Source organism: Cherax quadricarinatus, chromosome 38 (genome assembly GCF_038502225.1).
Source record: "Cherax quadricarinatus isolate ZL_2023a chromosome 38, ASM3850222v1, whole genome shotgun sequence".
Taxonomy (NCBI): domain Eukaryota; kingdom Metazoa; phylum Arthropoda; class Malacostraca; order Decapoda; family Parastacidae; genus Cherax; species Cherax quadricarinatus.
Window position 1 is genome coordinate 3487276 of NC_091329.1, and position 17608 is coordinate 3504883.

The 17608-nt window shown below is 34.8% G+C and overlaps 1 protein-coding gene across 18 annotated transcripts in view; it reads right to left on the reverse strand.

The window, feature by feature from the left end:
• Positions 1-2226: 2226 nt before the first annotated feature.
• Positions 2227-17608, reverse strand: part of Rab3-GEF (Rab3 GDP-GTP exchange factor) — a 277389-nt gene continuing 262007 nt past the window's right edge. For all 18 annotated transcript variants that reach the window (XM_070092001.1, XM_070092000.1, XM_070092004.1 and 15 more), the window contains one exon: positions 2227-9913. In XM_070092001.1, coding sequence (XP_069948102.1) covers positions 9749-9913 — 165 coding nt within the window. In that variant the 3' untranslated portion in view covers positions 2227-9748. The remainder of the gene's footprint in view (positions 9914-17608) is intronic.

Consider the following 17608-nt stretch of genomic DNA (forward strand, 5'->3'; position numbering starts at 1 on the left):
CCGAACTTCCTCCTCCCTTAGTTTATACACTTTCACCTCCCTCTTACTTGTTGTTGCCACCTTCCTCTTTTCCCATCTACCTCTTACTCTAACTGTAGCTACAACTAAATAATGATCCGATATATCAGTTGCCCCTCTATAAACATGTACATCCTGGAGCCTACCCATCAACCTTTTATCCACCAATACATAATCTAACAAACTACTTTCATTACGTGCTACATCATACCTTGTATATTTATTTATCCTCTTTTTTCATAAAATATGTATTACTTATTACCAAATTTCTTTCTACACATAGCTCAATTAAAGGCTCCACATTTACATTTACCCCTGGCACCCCAAATTTACCTACTACTCCCTCCATAACATTTTTACCCACTTTAGCATTGAAATCCCCAACCACCATTACTCTCACACTTGATTCAAAACTCCCCACGCATTCACTCAACATTTCCCAGAATCTCTCTCTCTCCTCTACACTTCTCTCTTCTCCAGGTGCATACACGCTTACTATAACCCACTTTTCACATCCAATCTTTATTTTACTCCACATAATCCTTGAACTTATACATTTGTAGTCTCTCTTTTCCTGCCATAGCTTATCCTTCAACATTATTGCTACTCCTTCTTTAGCTCTAACTCTATTTGAAACCCCTGACCTAATCCCATTTATTCCTCTCCATTGAAACTCTCCCACCCCCTTCAGCTTTGTTTCACTTAAAGCCAGGACATCCAGTTTCTTCTCATTCATAACATCCACAATCATCTCTTTCTTATCATTTGCACAACATCCACGCACATTCAGACTTCCCACTTTGACAATTTTCTTCTTCTTATTCTTTTTAGTAATTTTTACAGGAAAAGGGGTTACTAGCCCATTGTTCCCGGCATTTTAGTTGACTTTTACAACACACATGGCTTACGGAGGAAAGATTCTTATTCCACTTCCCCATGGATATAAAAGGAAAAGTAATAAGACCAAGAACTATTAAGATAAAATCAAAGAAAACTCAGATGAGTGTGTATAAATAAACGTGTACATGTATGTGTAGTGTGACCTAAGTGTAAGTAGAAGTAGCAAGACATGCCTGTAATCTTGCATATTTATGAGACAGACAAAAGACACCAGCAATCCTACCATCATGTAAAACAATTACAGGCTTTCGTTTTACACTCACTTGGCAGGACGGTAGTACCTCCCTGGGTGGTTGCTGTCTACCAACCTACTACCTATTATTATTATTATATTATTATTATAATTATATTATTATTATAATAAAAAAAGAAGCACTAAACCTACAAGGGTCATACATTTTTTTTGTTTTTATAATTCTGGTATACTGCTCCACAAATGGTGTCCTCTTGATTGAATTTTAGATATTAATGCTATAATGAAACTTAACTTTGAAGAGTATTAGGAAGCAAACATGGAGGTAATGATGGAACAATGATTGTAGAAATAATTAAGAAATGAAATATAGCAAAAAATATAACTTGGAAGTGAAAATCAAGTGACAATTTAAGGTTATGTAGAACCATGTCTAACCTGTTTTCAAAGATACTGGAAAGCAAATTGTTTATTTTAATAATGCCATATTCACTTTACTGTACTTCTCTATATCCTTTCTAAATCTGAATTAAACAGATTTGAATTCATTGTCTAGATTTGTCTTATTTTTAGAACCACGTTGACAGTATATTTTCCATTTGTACACCTTAGTTGTATGCACCCTCATTCTACGCCTTTCATTATTATCATGGGGTGCACTAAACTCGTAGGAATTATACAGCGCCTGTGATGGGGGAGAGGGGGAAAGGATGGAAGGATCTCAGGCTCAATTCAGGGAACTTGAGCACAGGCCCAATTTCCTAGTCTATGCCTTTCAAAAGAGTGGAAATTCAGTGCTCGTAATCTATCTCCATGGGAGAGATTCATGATACAAGAGATAAATTTCATCATCTTTTCCTATGTTTTCTATTGCATTGATGTCTGATTAATATTACTGTGTACAGATTCCTTTATACACTTGAATATGTCTAGCAGGATCAGAGTTTCTTACAGATTTATGTACTAGTAACCTTTCACTAGGAAAAGACACAAGAGAGTTAAATAACTCTCTCAGGTGAACAGGAGCAGCAGGTGTGTGAGGAAACTTGCCAATATATTTTGCCGTGCCAAGAAATCATTGCTGTAGTAAACATGAGGTAATAAATGATTGAGACTTTATGAATATATGGCTTTATTGATATTTCCTTCCACAGTACAGAATATGAAAAAGATCCTCAGACTTGGTTAATTTAGCTGAGCATTATTGAAATGATCTTTTGAGGGCTATATTAAAGCCTTAAAATGATCTTTTGAGGGCCTTAACTTTTACAGTATTTGCTGATGGTATAATATAGAATATTTCAGGTGAAATAGAAAATAGCTAGTATCATAATTTTAATAGAGATGCCAACATCTTTACAAATGCTCTTGCACAAAGTTTTGAATTTAGATATGAGCTATTGACTGAATCTACAGACTTGCCAGATATTATTCAACTCTGATCAAGCTCAGCATTTCTAATACAGTACTGCATTTTTTGGAGGCACCCAATTTAAAAACACAGCAATAATAAATTAAGTTCTCAAAGGGTTAAACATTGTGCTAATAGTGAATAAGATAAAACACTTGGGATACAAACCATAAAAAGGTTATAAGCTCTTCCTGTTCTTCCTTTCAATGGAAAAGGGGCACCTTAATGTTTTGGAAGGATTTTTAGTCCAGACCTGATCGTCTGGTCATGAACCAGACCACGGAGGTGTTGACCCCCGAAATACCCTCCACGTATACCTTATTCCCAAGGGAATTGTATAATTCCTTCAGGTTTAGTATTTCCCATGAAAATAGAAGTGATGTTTCTACTTAAGGTTTTTCAAATCCCAATGAAATTCATATCCTTTAAAAATATGGATAATTTTATCACTGAATAATTAATATATGTAGTTGTACAGGCTGGATTTTCAATCAATCATTAAACAAGGTTTAACTGTACAATTTTTATGGCCCTAGTCTTGATACACAAATAACTGTTCCTAATCATGTCTAAGTTGCACAATGGTATCATGGTCAACTTTAGCATGTTAAACGACACTTATCGTGTGATTTATTCATCAATAAGATCATAAAATGAAAGTACAAAAACAGCCAGGTCTTGTTTTATTGATAATGATAGACTCAAGTCCCACCCATTCTATGATTTGATTTGGATATCCCATACAGCAGAGGATTTGAAGTCATTTGTGTTCACAACAGTAGCATGGCAATGCCCTAAGAAATGCTGAAGGGCAAGAGGGAGTCCATGGCAAAGATGCAAGGCTTTGGTAATGCAAAGAGTCAATGGCAGACTTGAACCACAAAGGCTTCCAAAGACGAGAGAAAAAAACATAAAAGACAGAAACAAAAGAAAGGTATGGTAGACAAAGCGATTCCACAAAGGGTCTGGAAGGATAGTTTGAAGGGACATAAAGAGGGACTATGGTCAAAGGTATTAACTTTATTATCATCAGAGATAATTCATCAATAGAATCCTGAAGGCAGTGAAAATAAAGATGATAGACACAACAAGCATCTTGGTAATTCCATAATGAATGGACATAAAAACTCTGGATACAAACTTTCAACCAGGAATGACCAAGAGACCCCCAAACTCATAAAGTTCTTGACAATAAAGTCCAGAAAGAGTAGCTGTAAAAGCAGGCTAATACCTGGTCCCCCATATACACAGTTCAGAGCATTTATTAAAGGAAATGCTTCACTACCATTGTCAAAATATCCTGAATTGTACATCCCTTCAGCATTAATAAAGTTTTGAGAAAGACTTCTATGATCCTGAAAAAATGTCTCAAGTCAAAAAAAAACTTAAGCATTAAAAGAGGAGGCCGCTTATGTCAAAAGCATGAACTGTGGATAAAGTGTCATATACATCCTCTAGATTGGAAAAGATGGCCATATCAAGAAGTTAGCGTTCAGGAAAAGCACTGCAAATGTATTTATCAAGATACCATTAAAGATCTATAGAAGGACAGCCTCTCCATTAATCAAAGTGATAGGGGTATAAACCAACTTCATGTCCAAGTATCACACAAGTCATTTCAACAAAATGTAAAAGGAGTTGGTAAGAACTTTGAGATGATAATAGGGTTGAATTGTGCCCTGATACACCTGGTTTTTGAAGAGAACTGCTTCAGTTATTCACTAAAGGGGTTAAGTTACTTAAGAACACCTCTGGCTCAGGAGGTTTAACAGGAAATGAGTTTCCAATATAAGAACTTGAATGTCATCAAATCAAACATCAAGGTTTGTATCCTGAGGGTTTTACTACACTTTTCAATGATGATATATCAGAGAAGTCAACACGGCACATAATTTTGTAGTGATCTAATAGGAAACGTGTTTCTAAATGTTTAGGGATTAGCTATTAATGAAGACATTAAATATGTATTATTCAATGCAGTGTTAATATCCAGTCTTACTTTAAATCTGATACCAAGATGAAGAATTTACTTAGAAATTAACATGTGTCTTGACATGTATGTCAAGAATAATTATATTTGAAAACTGATGGCTATGGTAAGCATACAAAGTTATTCTACATAGTAAATTTTTTTAAATGCAGTTGAAGAAGTGCATTGAAAATTGAACAGCATGTATTATGAGGGCCTTCCCATGTGCTTTTAAATTTTGGATACGTTTTATTAGTTGAATTTACAATAAATGTACCGTATAGAGAAATTTTCTAAGAAAGCTGACGGTAATTCTTTAATTTTTGCTGTATTGGAGTGCCTTGATTAACTGTTGATGAATACAGAGTTTATTATATTACTAAGCTCCTGGTTAGCTGGAATATTTTATGTACGTAGTTGGATGCTATACTGTAGACTACCTTGGTAAACTTGAATACAATTATCATGAAGAGTTCTGTGTACAATGTTACGAGATTCTACTTTTAAGATGAATGTAGTGCAAGTGCATTATTCTTATCAAAGACTGTAATATACTGTACAAGTATATTATGTGACATTCTTGTTTGAGAGATAAAATACGTGATTTTTTTTTTTTCAGGAAATTTATAAATTTTAAAACTGTATCAATCTGAATATAGCAACTTTATTTCTTTTACAAGGAACAATATGTTGTGTAGACATGGCCACAAACACCATTAGGACTATTTTTATATACTGTGTAAATCATGTAGAGAGTTTCTCTGCACGACTTGGAAATCACATGATTTGCATATTTAAGGAATAAATTTAACCACTCATCTCTTGGATAAGAAATTACAAAAATTCTACATGTTGAAAATGGTATAGTCAAGATATTGAAAGAACTACAGCAGTTATTTATTGCATCATAATTTTAGATACATGACAATCTTGAATTCTTTAACAGATGCATATAATAATAATACAGGAAAACAAGACATTTAAATCTGTAACACTTGAAGACCACATGAAGACTGCTATCTCACTTAATAGGATGAGGATTATAATTATATTTCTGGAAAGATTAGGTTAGATAAGGGTAGGCTAGATTAGGATAGGTTTAGGATCTTTTTATGTTATAAAGAATGCATAAAACTGCTAAGTCACCTACTGTAATAAAAGAACGATTATTCCGTATATTCCTGGAAAAGACTGAACCCAATAGAACAAGGAAACAGTTTAATTACTAGTAAAGCACCTTCATCTCTGTCTGTCAGGAAACAGACAGATTACATCATCTTGAGAAATAATGATCTGATCAGGAAAATAATATTAGATGTTGCCTGCCCATATCAAAAGCTTAAAAGATTTATCCAGTTAAGGGAAAAAATAACTATTTTTTATATTATTAAAGGCACATAGTTACATGAAAAATAACATTGTTTCTGAATTCTGAAAATATTACTAAATTCCACACTCATGCCACTAAAACAGATCTCAATAATAAATTGGCTGATGCGAGAAGAGTCCATGTTTACCTCTTTTGTATTAGAGGAACACAAATTTTCATTCCTGTAAACAAAATATTTCAGTGTTCGGGCAAGTTTAAAATGATTATGAATAAAGATTTGCATATACGTAATCAGTTTTCAGACAAGTATATTTTCTAATGAATGCTAAAATACCAATAATGAAATACATGGAGTAGTTTTTTACAAAACATGTACTGTGTACAGTTTAATACATATGCAATAATAATTTAGAAGCTTTCCATGCATCCTGCAGTGTTATCACTATTTCATGTTTCTGTATACAATACTGTACTGATGTTTCAGATGTGGTAAAATACTATATCATAATTTTCAAGCACCACTGATGCAGCATGCATTTACACTATGATTAGCTAGTACCTGACAAAGGGCATAATTTCTGGCATAACGGACAGCTGACATAAGTCTCAACATCATTTTACATAAATTCTTCAAAATGAATAACACGGAAACTAAAATATATTACAGAAACAAAGAATAAAAAAATAATTTATCAGTTGCTGAATATTATTTAATTTTCTCATAAATGTACATGAAAAATATTGTATATTTTAAAATATATTTTACAAATTAAAAGTAATGTAAGAATATACAGCCACTTGGCTGCAGAGGAAACATGATGTGCACACATAGTTTATATAATATGCAGTTGAACCTAATTAATTTTGCTATGTAATTCTTTGGCAAAAGCAGGTATTGTGTATAGTAAGAGTAACAGAAAGAACAATAATTATACACTGATAAAAATATAGTCTATGAAAACAATTATTGTCTATGAGAGCAATCAGTTACTGTACTTAGAACATGACCATGAAATTTAGAATAAAATGAAAACTTTACTATTATTACATACTAACCCTTAGCAAAATAATAAAAGTTGTTATACCTTGAAAAGTGCAAAAGTGGGGCTGTATATATACCATGCCCTAAGAATGATTAATGTAGCCCAGGAGGGAAAACTAATAGGAAGTGATGGTAGCATTTTTGATAAACCATCATATAGGAAAGTACAGATGTGAGCAGATAGGTAATACATGTACTTACAAGTCCTCCTCCTCTGATGAACCATCATACAGGATAGTAAGAAGTGAACAGGTATGGGATAGATATGAACCCTCTTCTGATGAGATATCATACAGGATAGTAGAGAAACGAACAGGCAACAGGGGATAGATACGAACTCTCCTCTTTTGATGAACCATCATACAGGATAATACAGGCAAAAAACAAGTAAGTCATACACACAAATGCTCCTCCTTTTATGACCCTTCATACAAAATAGTACACAAGTACTAGGTACTCTAGTACTACACAGTATGACACAGCTAAGTTGCACTTATGCACCTTCCTCTTGGGTTAAATGTAAAATAGTAAAGGTCTGGACATCAACATAACAAAATTGTTACAAAGTACTTATAAATACAAAAATAGTGTGTATAAAACATTGTATAAATAAATTCCTTTATGTATTAACTGATACATGCAGCACTTGGAGAACATTATGATTTGGATGACATAAAATATATTGTAATTATCTTTTCATGTATTATTGCATCAACAAATAAATTTTGTGTATACAATTGTAACTCAGTATTTATCTAATGCACATACATAAATACACAGTATTGTAAACTTCAACAAATGCTCGTAAAATATTTGCCATAATTAATAGAAAGCTCAATTAAATTCTTTTGCAACATGTTTGAAGCACCTGATGGAAATATTACCTCCACAATTACTAACCAAGTACAGTAAAGCATGGATTATCAGCAGCCAAAATTATCGACTTTCTCTTTCGTACAGACACTTCAACACATGAAAAAGGGATGTGCAACCAACGGGGACTAAAAAAAAATTAATGTGATTATTCAATGTTTTTAAAAATTTGACTCGCCTTTTTCTTGATAACTGATGATGTACTGTAATTTTAAATTTAAAACCTCTAGCTTATAATTTTGCTAAATATCTTGCTTCAAGTAAGTCTTGCACTACTGAAGAATATGTTCACCTAGAATAACGCTGTTTGTAACCTATGAGTAAGACTTTACATAAACACATACAAAGAGAGAAATTAAAGACCTAAGAGTTAATATTGCCAACTTTATGTAGAAGAATTGTTTAAGAAATATTATACAAAGTATTAGCTACTGAATTGCAATATTATTTACTTCACATTTATTCATATCCCACTGTAAAAAATTATGTTTTTTATCTTCAAACTCCATATATTGTATTTATAAAAAATTTAATAGGATCATATACAGTACCTACAAACCTAATCTAGGTAAAAGAAGTATCATTCAACCTTTCACTAAACTAGTCTACATCTAAGATATAGATATCTGTGTGGTAGGCACTGATTTCTAGTTACACACCTTACGAACTCAAATAACAAAACACGTACACATTTATAGGCTTGCACGCAAGACATATTTACTTACAGTAACAGTATGCAAATTATCTACACAATGTACAATAGTTTACACATAATTTTCAAAACATTTACAACATCCATTGTAAAAATTATTAAGTATACTAAAATTACTACATGCTAGTTTTACAGCACCAGTGCACTACCAGTGTTTATCAAAATATTTTTTTTTTTTTACAGACTTCACATACAATCTCTAACATTAAAATGATACAGTTGGGTTTAAAATTACTACAGGTCAGCCATCACTAATCCAGCAATCAGTTGTCCGGTTCCATCAGTAATCAGGCACTAATTTTGGCTAGAATAATTTCAAATTTCATCATTATACTGACTCAGAAATTGTCCAGATGGTTGTAAATCCACAGCAGGAAGCCAGTAGAGGAGAAAGCAGTGATGAAAATGAGGAAGATGTAGCAGAGTCTCTATTGATAGATTAATTAAGTGTATTCTTACCTAACCATTCTGTAATCTGGCAAACTCACTAATCTGGCACACTACAGGTCCCAATGATGCTGGATTAGTGATGGCTGACCTGTAGTATCATAGTTGCAGTTTGTAGGCTAATTCTTTGGTTTGTTTATTGAAGAGATGCACTGGAGTTCTTTGAAAATGTACAATAAATCTATCCAAAAATTTTTAGTTTTGATATTTATCCTCGGTTCACTAACGGTAAAGCTTTAAAGTATTTTTTTCTTAAACAATTATATTTTATGAGCGCTTGTGTTATTATAAATTTCTTTATAATTATGACTCATGCACTGCTTGTAAATTATCCTTTATATGAATTTCTTTAGTATGACTGACTGCATTTATTTCAAGATATTCAAATGAAAAAAGCTGTAAAATATTTCCAAATAAGCTTTATCAGGAATACAATCCTATTAATTAATTTAACTGAGACAAACTGGAATGTTAATTTAAATAATCACGAGTAATAGTTTAATTATTCATCATAAAAATGTTAAGAATTTGATTCCTGATAAGTTTAATATTTACCATTATACATTGCAATTTTAAAGCTACAGTACTATAATTGTTATTGCATTTTGATCATGATTATAAATGAAATATACGTGTGTACCTCTACTTTTTTCAATGGAACATGTAATATTCACCAACTGCAAAATTTTTATGTGTAAATATATCTAACCTCTTCCTGAAGGTTTTGAGAACTATGTAGTAAATTTCAGTAACTTGTATTATCTGATCATGGAAACTTTTATTTACTCTCAATGAAAACACTTGTTCATACATATATGAAGCTGCATATGAATCACACTCTTGGCTTCTTTGTTCACTGCCTCCTATGAGAGGCAGCAGCTGAGGCAGCAGCAGCAGCAGCAGCAGCAGCAGCTGCAGCAAGTTTAGCATGTTCTTGGGCCACTTCCATTTTCTTCTGTTCACTGCCTGCAGCCATGTACGAGAACACACACAGTACTGCATAGCAAATCTGGTCTGCCTGTGGAAAACTTTTGAATTAGTGTAATAAGTGGTGAATAATGTTAGGAACACCCAGCAGTGCTCTCTAGAAATGTGTACAGTATATTCACCAATCAAGGTGAACAATTATTAAGTTACCATGCACAACCTAATGATCTGGCACTTGAATTTAACTAAAAAAAATGGCATCTGTTAATTTATGTTACATATTAAGTAGCTAGCCTACTGTGGCTTGCTTGATGTCATATTAAATCTTTAACTTGTCCTCTTAAAGCCAATATTCATTTCTTACATAAATACTTTTTCAAGCAAATTTCTTGATATACATTATATAGGTCAGCTTAAGTTAGACTGTTGTCTATTAGAAAAATTAAACTAATTACAGTATATAACAAACCACAGTACCAATAAATGCCATAATTCATAAAGGCAATATAACTTTTTGAAGTACAGTGGACCCCCGCATAACGATTACCTCCGAATGTGACCAATTATGTAAGTGTATTTATGTAAGTGCGTTTGTACGTGTATGTTTGGGGGTCTGAAATGGACTAATCTACTTCACAATATTTCTTATGGGAACAAATTCGGTCAGTACTGGCACCTGAACATACTTCTGGAGTGAAAAAATATCGTTAACCGGGGGTCCACTGTACAAACAGAAAACAGGGACCCTCTAAGCAGACTGTAAAATACATTGGCAAGTAATCATGTTTTCATTCTGGTGTCAACATCATACATATGACAGTCTTGAACTAAAATGAAATATCAGCAATTCTTAGGAGGACAAACTTAAATACAAACACTTAAAACTAATAGTTTCCAGGGACCTCCAATACTCGCATTCCCACATAACAATTAGAACTACAATACACCATACCATGGGTGGGGCTTGAACCTGCGGTAGAGAGTCGTAAAACTCCAGACCGACATGTTAGCCACTGGGCCAGCTGGCTACAATAAGCCAGTTGGTCTGGAGTTTTACGACTCTCTACTGCAGGTTCAAGCCCTGCCTGTGGTATGGTTTGTTTGCAATTGTGTCATTATGATTTTGTGAGCCATAGAACTACAATAAATGGGGAAACCCATAACCTGTCAAGGTCCTCTTAACCAATAATGGTTACAAATCCAGTTGCTGGCTAGATCTAATGGGGCTTAGCCTGACTCATGAGTAATAAGCATACTATTCACATTGCTCCAACAATAAAAAATAAACTTATTTAAAAGCATACAAATGATACTATACAGAGCAAATATATATTTAGATATTTAGGAGTGGAGATGTCAGCAGATGTTTTTATAAAAGATTGAGTGAACTACAGAACAGAAAGGAGGAAAATGGTTGCTGATGTGTTGAGGCATATGTGAAATGATAGAAATTTATCTATGAAGGCATAAAGAAAACAGTACCAGTATAGTGATGCCAACACTTTTATGTGGGTGTGAGGCATGGGCCTTAACCCCTTGACTGTAGCAACCCCCAATCCTGAGGTGTCTCCTGGTGCCGCAAAAAAAAAAAAAAAAAAAAAATATTATGAAATGATAAGAGAATCTTTTCCCGATTGTAATGACACCAAAAAAACCCCGAAATTTGATGGAAAACTGACGGAATTACGTTCTCGCAAAGTTAGCAACCTAGGCGATATTTACAAAATGGCGATTTCGCCCACTTTGAGCCTATTTTCGGCTAATTCCATTGTTCCAGTCGACCAAACTCATAAGTATTTCTTTAGAACTCCATTTTTTCTATCGACTGAGTACAAGAAACTGCCCATTTACCGATTTCAACTACCCAATAACGTGGTCAGAAATTTGCAATTTGGCCAATTTCATGAAAATTAAAAAATATGACAATTTCAAAATAAGGTCCAAAATGAACAATGCAGACATTCCTGGCTCTAAAATAACATTTTCTTTGTTCATCAGTCATGTCTCCAGGCCCCTCTGATATTACTCTTGCTTTCTATTTTGAATTTTTATTCAAACAAAAAATAGAAGATTTACTGTTATGCAGACTACTGCAATACTGTAATAATTGTACAAATAATGTCAACCTATTCACGACTGCATATTAGAATGGCTAGTTGGACATTTATTGGACAATGACATCATTTGTTTACTTTTGAACATCGGCAAAAATCAAACATTTCCCCTCCTTTGAGCTCCATTTCCAGGTTCTTTTTATAGTAAAACCAATCAAAATCAAATCTATTTCTATAATATGTTTTCAATTCTATCAAATGAGACCAAGAAAACGAGAATACAACCATAAATACTATATGAAAATAGACCACAAAGTCAGCATTTTAATTAAAAAAAAAGTCTTTTTTTTTCTCATTATGCACTGCGTGCTGCAGGATTTTTTTATATGGTGCACACTGACCACACAGACCCATTCTCTCACATGTGGGCCTACCAGTTTTCTCCTGCTTGATCTGAAGCCGCTAGAATTTATGAGTATACATACGTGAAACACGGTACCTCATAAGACGTATATATATGACCGAAACAGTCAAAGGGTTAAATAATGCAGTGAGAAAGTAGCTAGAGGCAGTGGGGATGTCATGTTTGTGGCAAGTAATATGTGGTGTGAATATTATGCTGAGAATTTTGTGCATGGAGATTAGAAGATGGTATAGTATAGGGTTACCAAAAGTATGATTCAGAAAACTGAGGAAATGTTGCTTACATGGTTTGGGTATTTAAAACATTCAGCAGATTTATGAGAGCAGGTTAGAAGTGATAGAGAAAAGACAAGTGATTTTCATGGTTTGATGTGTGTTTGAGTATGAATTATATAACATTTATGAAGGGTTTGAATGAAACTGGTCAGCCAGACTTTGAGTCCTGGAGGTGGGAAGTACAGTATCTGCACTTTAAAGGAGGGATAAGGACACTGTCGTTTGGAGGGTCATCTGAACTGTGGTGTCAGCACATTCTGGCAAGATAGCAAATGAATGAATAATGGTGAATGTTTTCTTCTTCTTAGTCACCTTACCTTCATAGGAGACTGCTAGTGTGTTAAAAAACTGGAAAGGCCATGGTTACAGTTATGCATGGTAGTTTGTGAACAGTGAAAATTAACCCTTAGCAAATCAGCTGAGAAAGATTAGTTTCAGAATATGGAATAGCTGGTTACAATGATGAAGAACCTACCACTACATTTTTTAAAATGCTAATCTGCAAATGGTGGAATTTAAGCAGCCTAGCTTCAAAAGCAGTGAGCACTGCAGTACAACTGTATGACAGTTCTACTGTAGATGAATTTCCTCAGATTTTTCTTTGAGGATCATCCCTAAGATGGAAACTTGAGGTTTTATTGGGTCTTCAGTTCAAAATATTAGGATTTACACCCTCTCTTCTTACCTGGGCTTCCACACTATCTTTAAGTTAAAATTTTTACCAACTTTTTTTTAAAACTCTTCATTAGTCTGCCGTGGTTTCTTCCCCAAAACCTAAAAACCTTTCAAATCAGTCCAACTTATGTTCTACTTTAGTGATGGAGCATTTGTACCAATGAACAAGTGGCCAAAGGCTTTCATCTTTCAGACAGTTTTGTGAAATTAATCTTCATGTTAATAACATCAGGCTAGCTTTTATGATATTTATCTTAGTGGATACCAGAGTGATGTGCCAGACATCAGCACATGCACACACTAGCAAATAAACAATAAGTAGGAGTTATCCCCCATATTATGGAATCTGGATAATGGGTAAGGGATGATAGCAGGTAGGTACACAACCTACTACTTCCAACTTCTCCTATTGTAATGTTCCCATATTGCAATTTGAGTCAATTTACTATTTGTTATATATACACAAAGATGTACAACTTTAACAAACTACAATCTATTTGTCTAGTACTAAGTAGTCTGTAAACCATTAAATTTAGACTGCCCGTAATGCCAAAGCATGATAGTGGCTCTCTTTGTACTGCAAATCATTATTGTAAATATACACTGTAAACTATCTATGTAAATACAACTCCCTACAACATGTCAATCTAATATCATTGTAAACTTGAAAAGAAATAAATGAATTTGAATTTGAAGTGGTGGTGGCCATTCCCTACCTCAAGCAGCTACCTTGTTGTGGGTCAGCGGGGAAGACCTCCCGCCATCCCCTGCCCTCCCACACTCCAACACCACTATCCCAGTTTCGTGAATACGTGTTCAGTTCCACTTCTCTCCTACAAGCTATCTGTGTTTGTGAATTGTGTTTTGATCTTTTAATTAGGTCAGGGGTTTCAAACAGAGTTAGAGCTAAAGAAGGAGTAGCAATAATGTTGAAGGATAAGCTATGGCAGGAAAAGAGGGACTATAAATGTATTAATTCAAGGATTATGTGGAGTAAAATAAAGGTTGAATGTGAAAAGTGGGTTATAGTAAGCATATATGAACCTGGAGAAGAGAGAAATGTAGCGGAGAAAGAGAGATTTTTGGGAAATGTTGAGTGAATGCGTGGGGAGTTTTGAACCAAGTGTGAGAGTATTGTGGTTGGGGATTTCAATGCTAAAGTGGGTAAAAATGTTGTGGAGGAAGTAGTAGGTAAATTTGGAGTACCAGGGGTAAATGAAAATGGGGAGCCTTTAATTGAGCTATGTGTAGAAAGAGGTTTGGTAATAAGTATTACATATTTCATGAAAAAGAGGATAATTAAATATACAAGGTATGATATAGCAAGTAATGAAAGTAGTTTGTTAGATTATGTATTGGTGGATAAAAGGTTGATGGGTAGGCTCCAGGATGTACATGTTTATAGAGGGGCAACTGATATATCGGATCATTATTTAGTTGTAGCTACAGTTAGAGTAAGAGGTAGATGGGACAAGAGGAAAATGGCAACAACAAATAAGAGAGAGGTGAAAGTGTATAAACTAAGGGAGGAGGAAGTTTGGGTGAGATATAAGCAACTATTGGCAGAAAGGTGGGCTAGTGCAAGTATGAGTAGTACGGGGGGGTTGAAAAGGGTTGGAATAATTTAAAAATGCAGTATTAGAATGCGGGGCAAAAGTTTGTGGTTATAGGAGGGTGGGTGCAGGAGGAAAGAGAAGTGATTGGTGGAATGATGAAGTAAAGGGTGTGATAAAAGAGAAAAAGGTAGCTTATGAGAGGTTTTTGCAAAGCAGAAGTGTTATAAGAAGAGCAGAGTATATGGAGAGTAAAAGAAAGGCGAAGAGAGTGGTGAGAGAGTGCAAAAGGAGAGCAGATGATAGAGTGGGAGAGGCACTGTCAAGAAATTTTAATGAAAATAAGAAAAAAATTTGGAGTGAGTTAAACAAGTTAAGAAAGCCTAGGGAATGAATGGATATGCCAGTTAAAAACAGAGTAGGGGAGTTAGTAGATGGGGAGATGGAGGTATTGGGTAGATGGCGGGAATATTTTGACGAACTTTTAAATGTCGACGAAGAAAGGGAGGCGGTAATTTCATGCATTGGCCAGGGAGGTATACCATCTTTTAAGAGTGAAGAAGAGCAGGATGTGAGTGTGGGGGAGGTGCATGAGGCATTATGTAGAATGAAAGGGGGTAGCAGCTGGAACTGATGGGATCATGACAGAAATGTTAAAAGCAGGGGGGATACAGGGGTATTTTTGTTTAATAAATGTATGAAAGAGGGGAAGGTACCTAGGGATTGGCAGAGAGCATGTATAGTTCCTTTATATAAAGGGAAGGGGGACAAAAGAGACTGTAAAAATTATAGAGGAACTAGTTGACTGAGTATACCAGGAAAAGTGTATGGTAGGGTTATTATTGAAAAAAATTAGAGGTAAGACAGAATATAGAATTGCAGATGAGCAAGGAGGTTTTAGAGTAGGTAGGGGATGTGTAGATCAAGCGTTTACATTGAAGCATATACAGTATGCGAACAGTATTTAGATAAAGGTAGGGAAGTTTTTATTGCATTTATGGATTTAGAAAAGGCATATGATAGAGTGAATAGGGGAGCAATGTGGCAGATGTTGCAAATATATGGAATAGGTGGTAAGTTACTAAATGCTGTAAAGAAATTTTATGAGGATAGTGAGGCTCAAGTTAGGGTGTGTAGAAGAGAGGGAGAATACTTCCCAGTAAAAGTAGGTCTTAGACAGGGATGTGTAATGTCACCATGGTTGTTTAACCCGTAAACGGTCCAAACGTATATATACGTTTTTTCAACATTTGAAAGTATGTAAAAAAAGTAGATCTTCTTTTTGTTTTTTTACATTTGAAAATGTGTAAAAAACTTTGATCTACTTTTTTTTTTATATTTGAAAATATGTAAAAAAACGTAGATCTACTTTTGTAGCACTACACATGTGAACGTAGATCTGCTTGGACCGTTTACGGGTTAATATATTTATAGATGGGGTTGTAAAAAAAGTAAATGCTAGGGTGTTCGGGAGAGGGGTGGGATTAAATTATGGGGAATCAAATACAAAAGTGGGAATTGACACAGTTACTTTTTGCTGATAATACTGTGCTTATGGGAGATTCTAAAGAAAAATTTGGGAGAGTGCATAAAGGTAGAAAGTTGAAAGTGAACATAGAAAAGAGTAAGGTGATGAGGGTATCAAATGATTTAGATAAAGAAAAATTGGAAGAAGTGAATGTTTTCAGATATTTGGGAGTTGATGTATCAGCAGATGAATTTACGAAGGATGAGGTTAATAACAGAATTGATGAAGGAAAAAAGGTAAGTGGTGCGTTGAGGTATTTATGGAGACAAAAAAACGTTATCTATGGAGGCAAAGAAGGGAATGTATGAAAGTAAAGTGGTACCAACACTCTTATATGGGTGTGAAGCTTGGGTTGTAAATGCTGCAGCAAGGAGACGGTTGGAGGCAGTGGAGATGTCCTGTCTAAGGGCAATGTGTGGTGTAAATATTATGCAGAAAATTCGGAGTGTGGAAATTAGGAGAAGGTGTGGAGTTAATAAAAATATTAGTCAGAGGGCTGAAGAGGGGTTGTTGAGATGGTTTGGTCATTTAGAGAGAATGGATCAAAGTAGAATGACATGGAGAGCGTTTAAATCTGTAGAGGAAGGAAGGCGGGGTAGGGGTCATCCTTGAAAAGGTTGGAGGGAGAGGGTAAATGAGATTTTGTGGGCGAGGGGCCTGGACTTCCAGCAAGCGTGAGTAAGCATGTTAGATAGGAGTGAATGGAGATGAATGGTATTTGGGACCTGACGAGCTGTTGGAGTGTGAGCAGGGTAATATTTAGTGAAGGGATTCAGGGAAACCGGTTATTTTTATATAGCCGGACTTGAGTCCTGGAAATGGGAGGTACAATGCCTGCACTTTAAAGGAGGGGTTTGGGATATTAGCAGTTTGGAGGGATATGTTGTGTATCTTTATACATATATACTTCTAAGCTGTTGTGTTCTGAGCACCTCTGCAAAAACAGTGATTATGTGTGAGTGAGGTGAAAGTGTTGAATGATGATGAAAGTATTTTCTTTTTGGGGATTTTCTTTCTTTTTGGGTCACCCTGCCTCGGTGGGAGACAGCTGATTTGTTAAAAAAAAAAAAAATAAATTGCTGGCTACCCAGCCAGAAGGGGCCTTACTTTCACTCAACTGAGGTATGCTATTACCAGGTATGCTGACCAACCCAGACGGGTTCAGGTTTAACAAAGCATTCGTGGGAGTATGAAAGTTTGAAAACAAATTCTAAAGATGGAGTAGTCAGAGTACCAAAAATGCAATGTGGCAGCAGTTACTGAAAGCAGCATTCAGC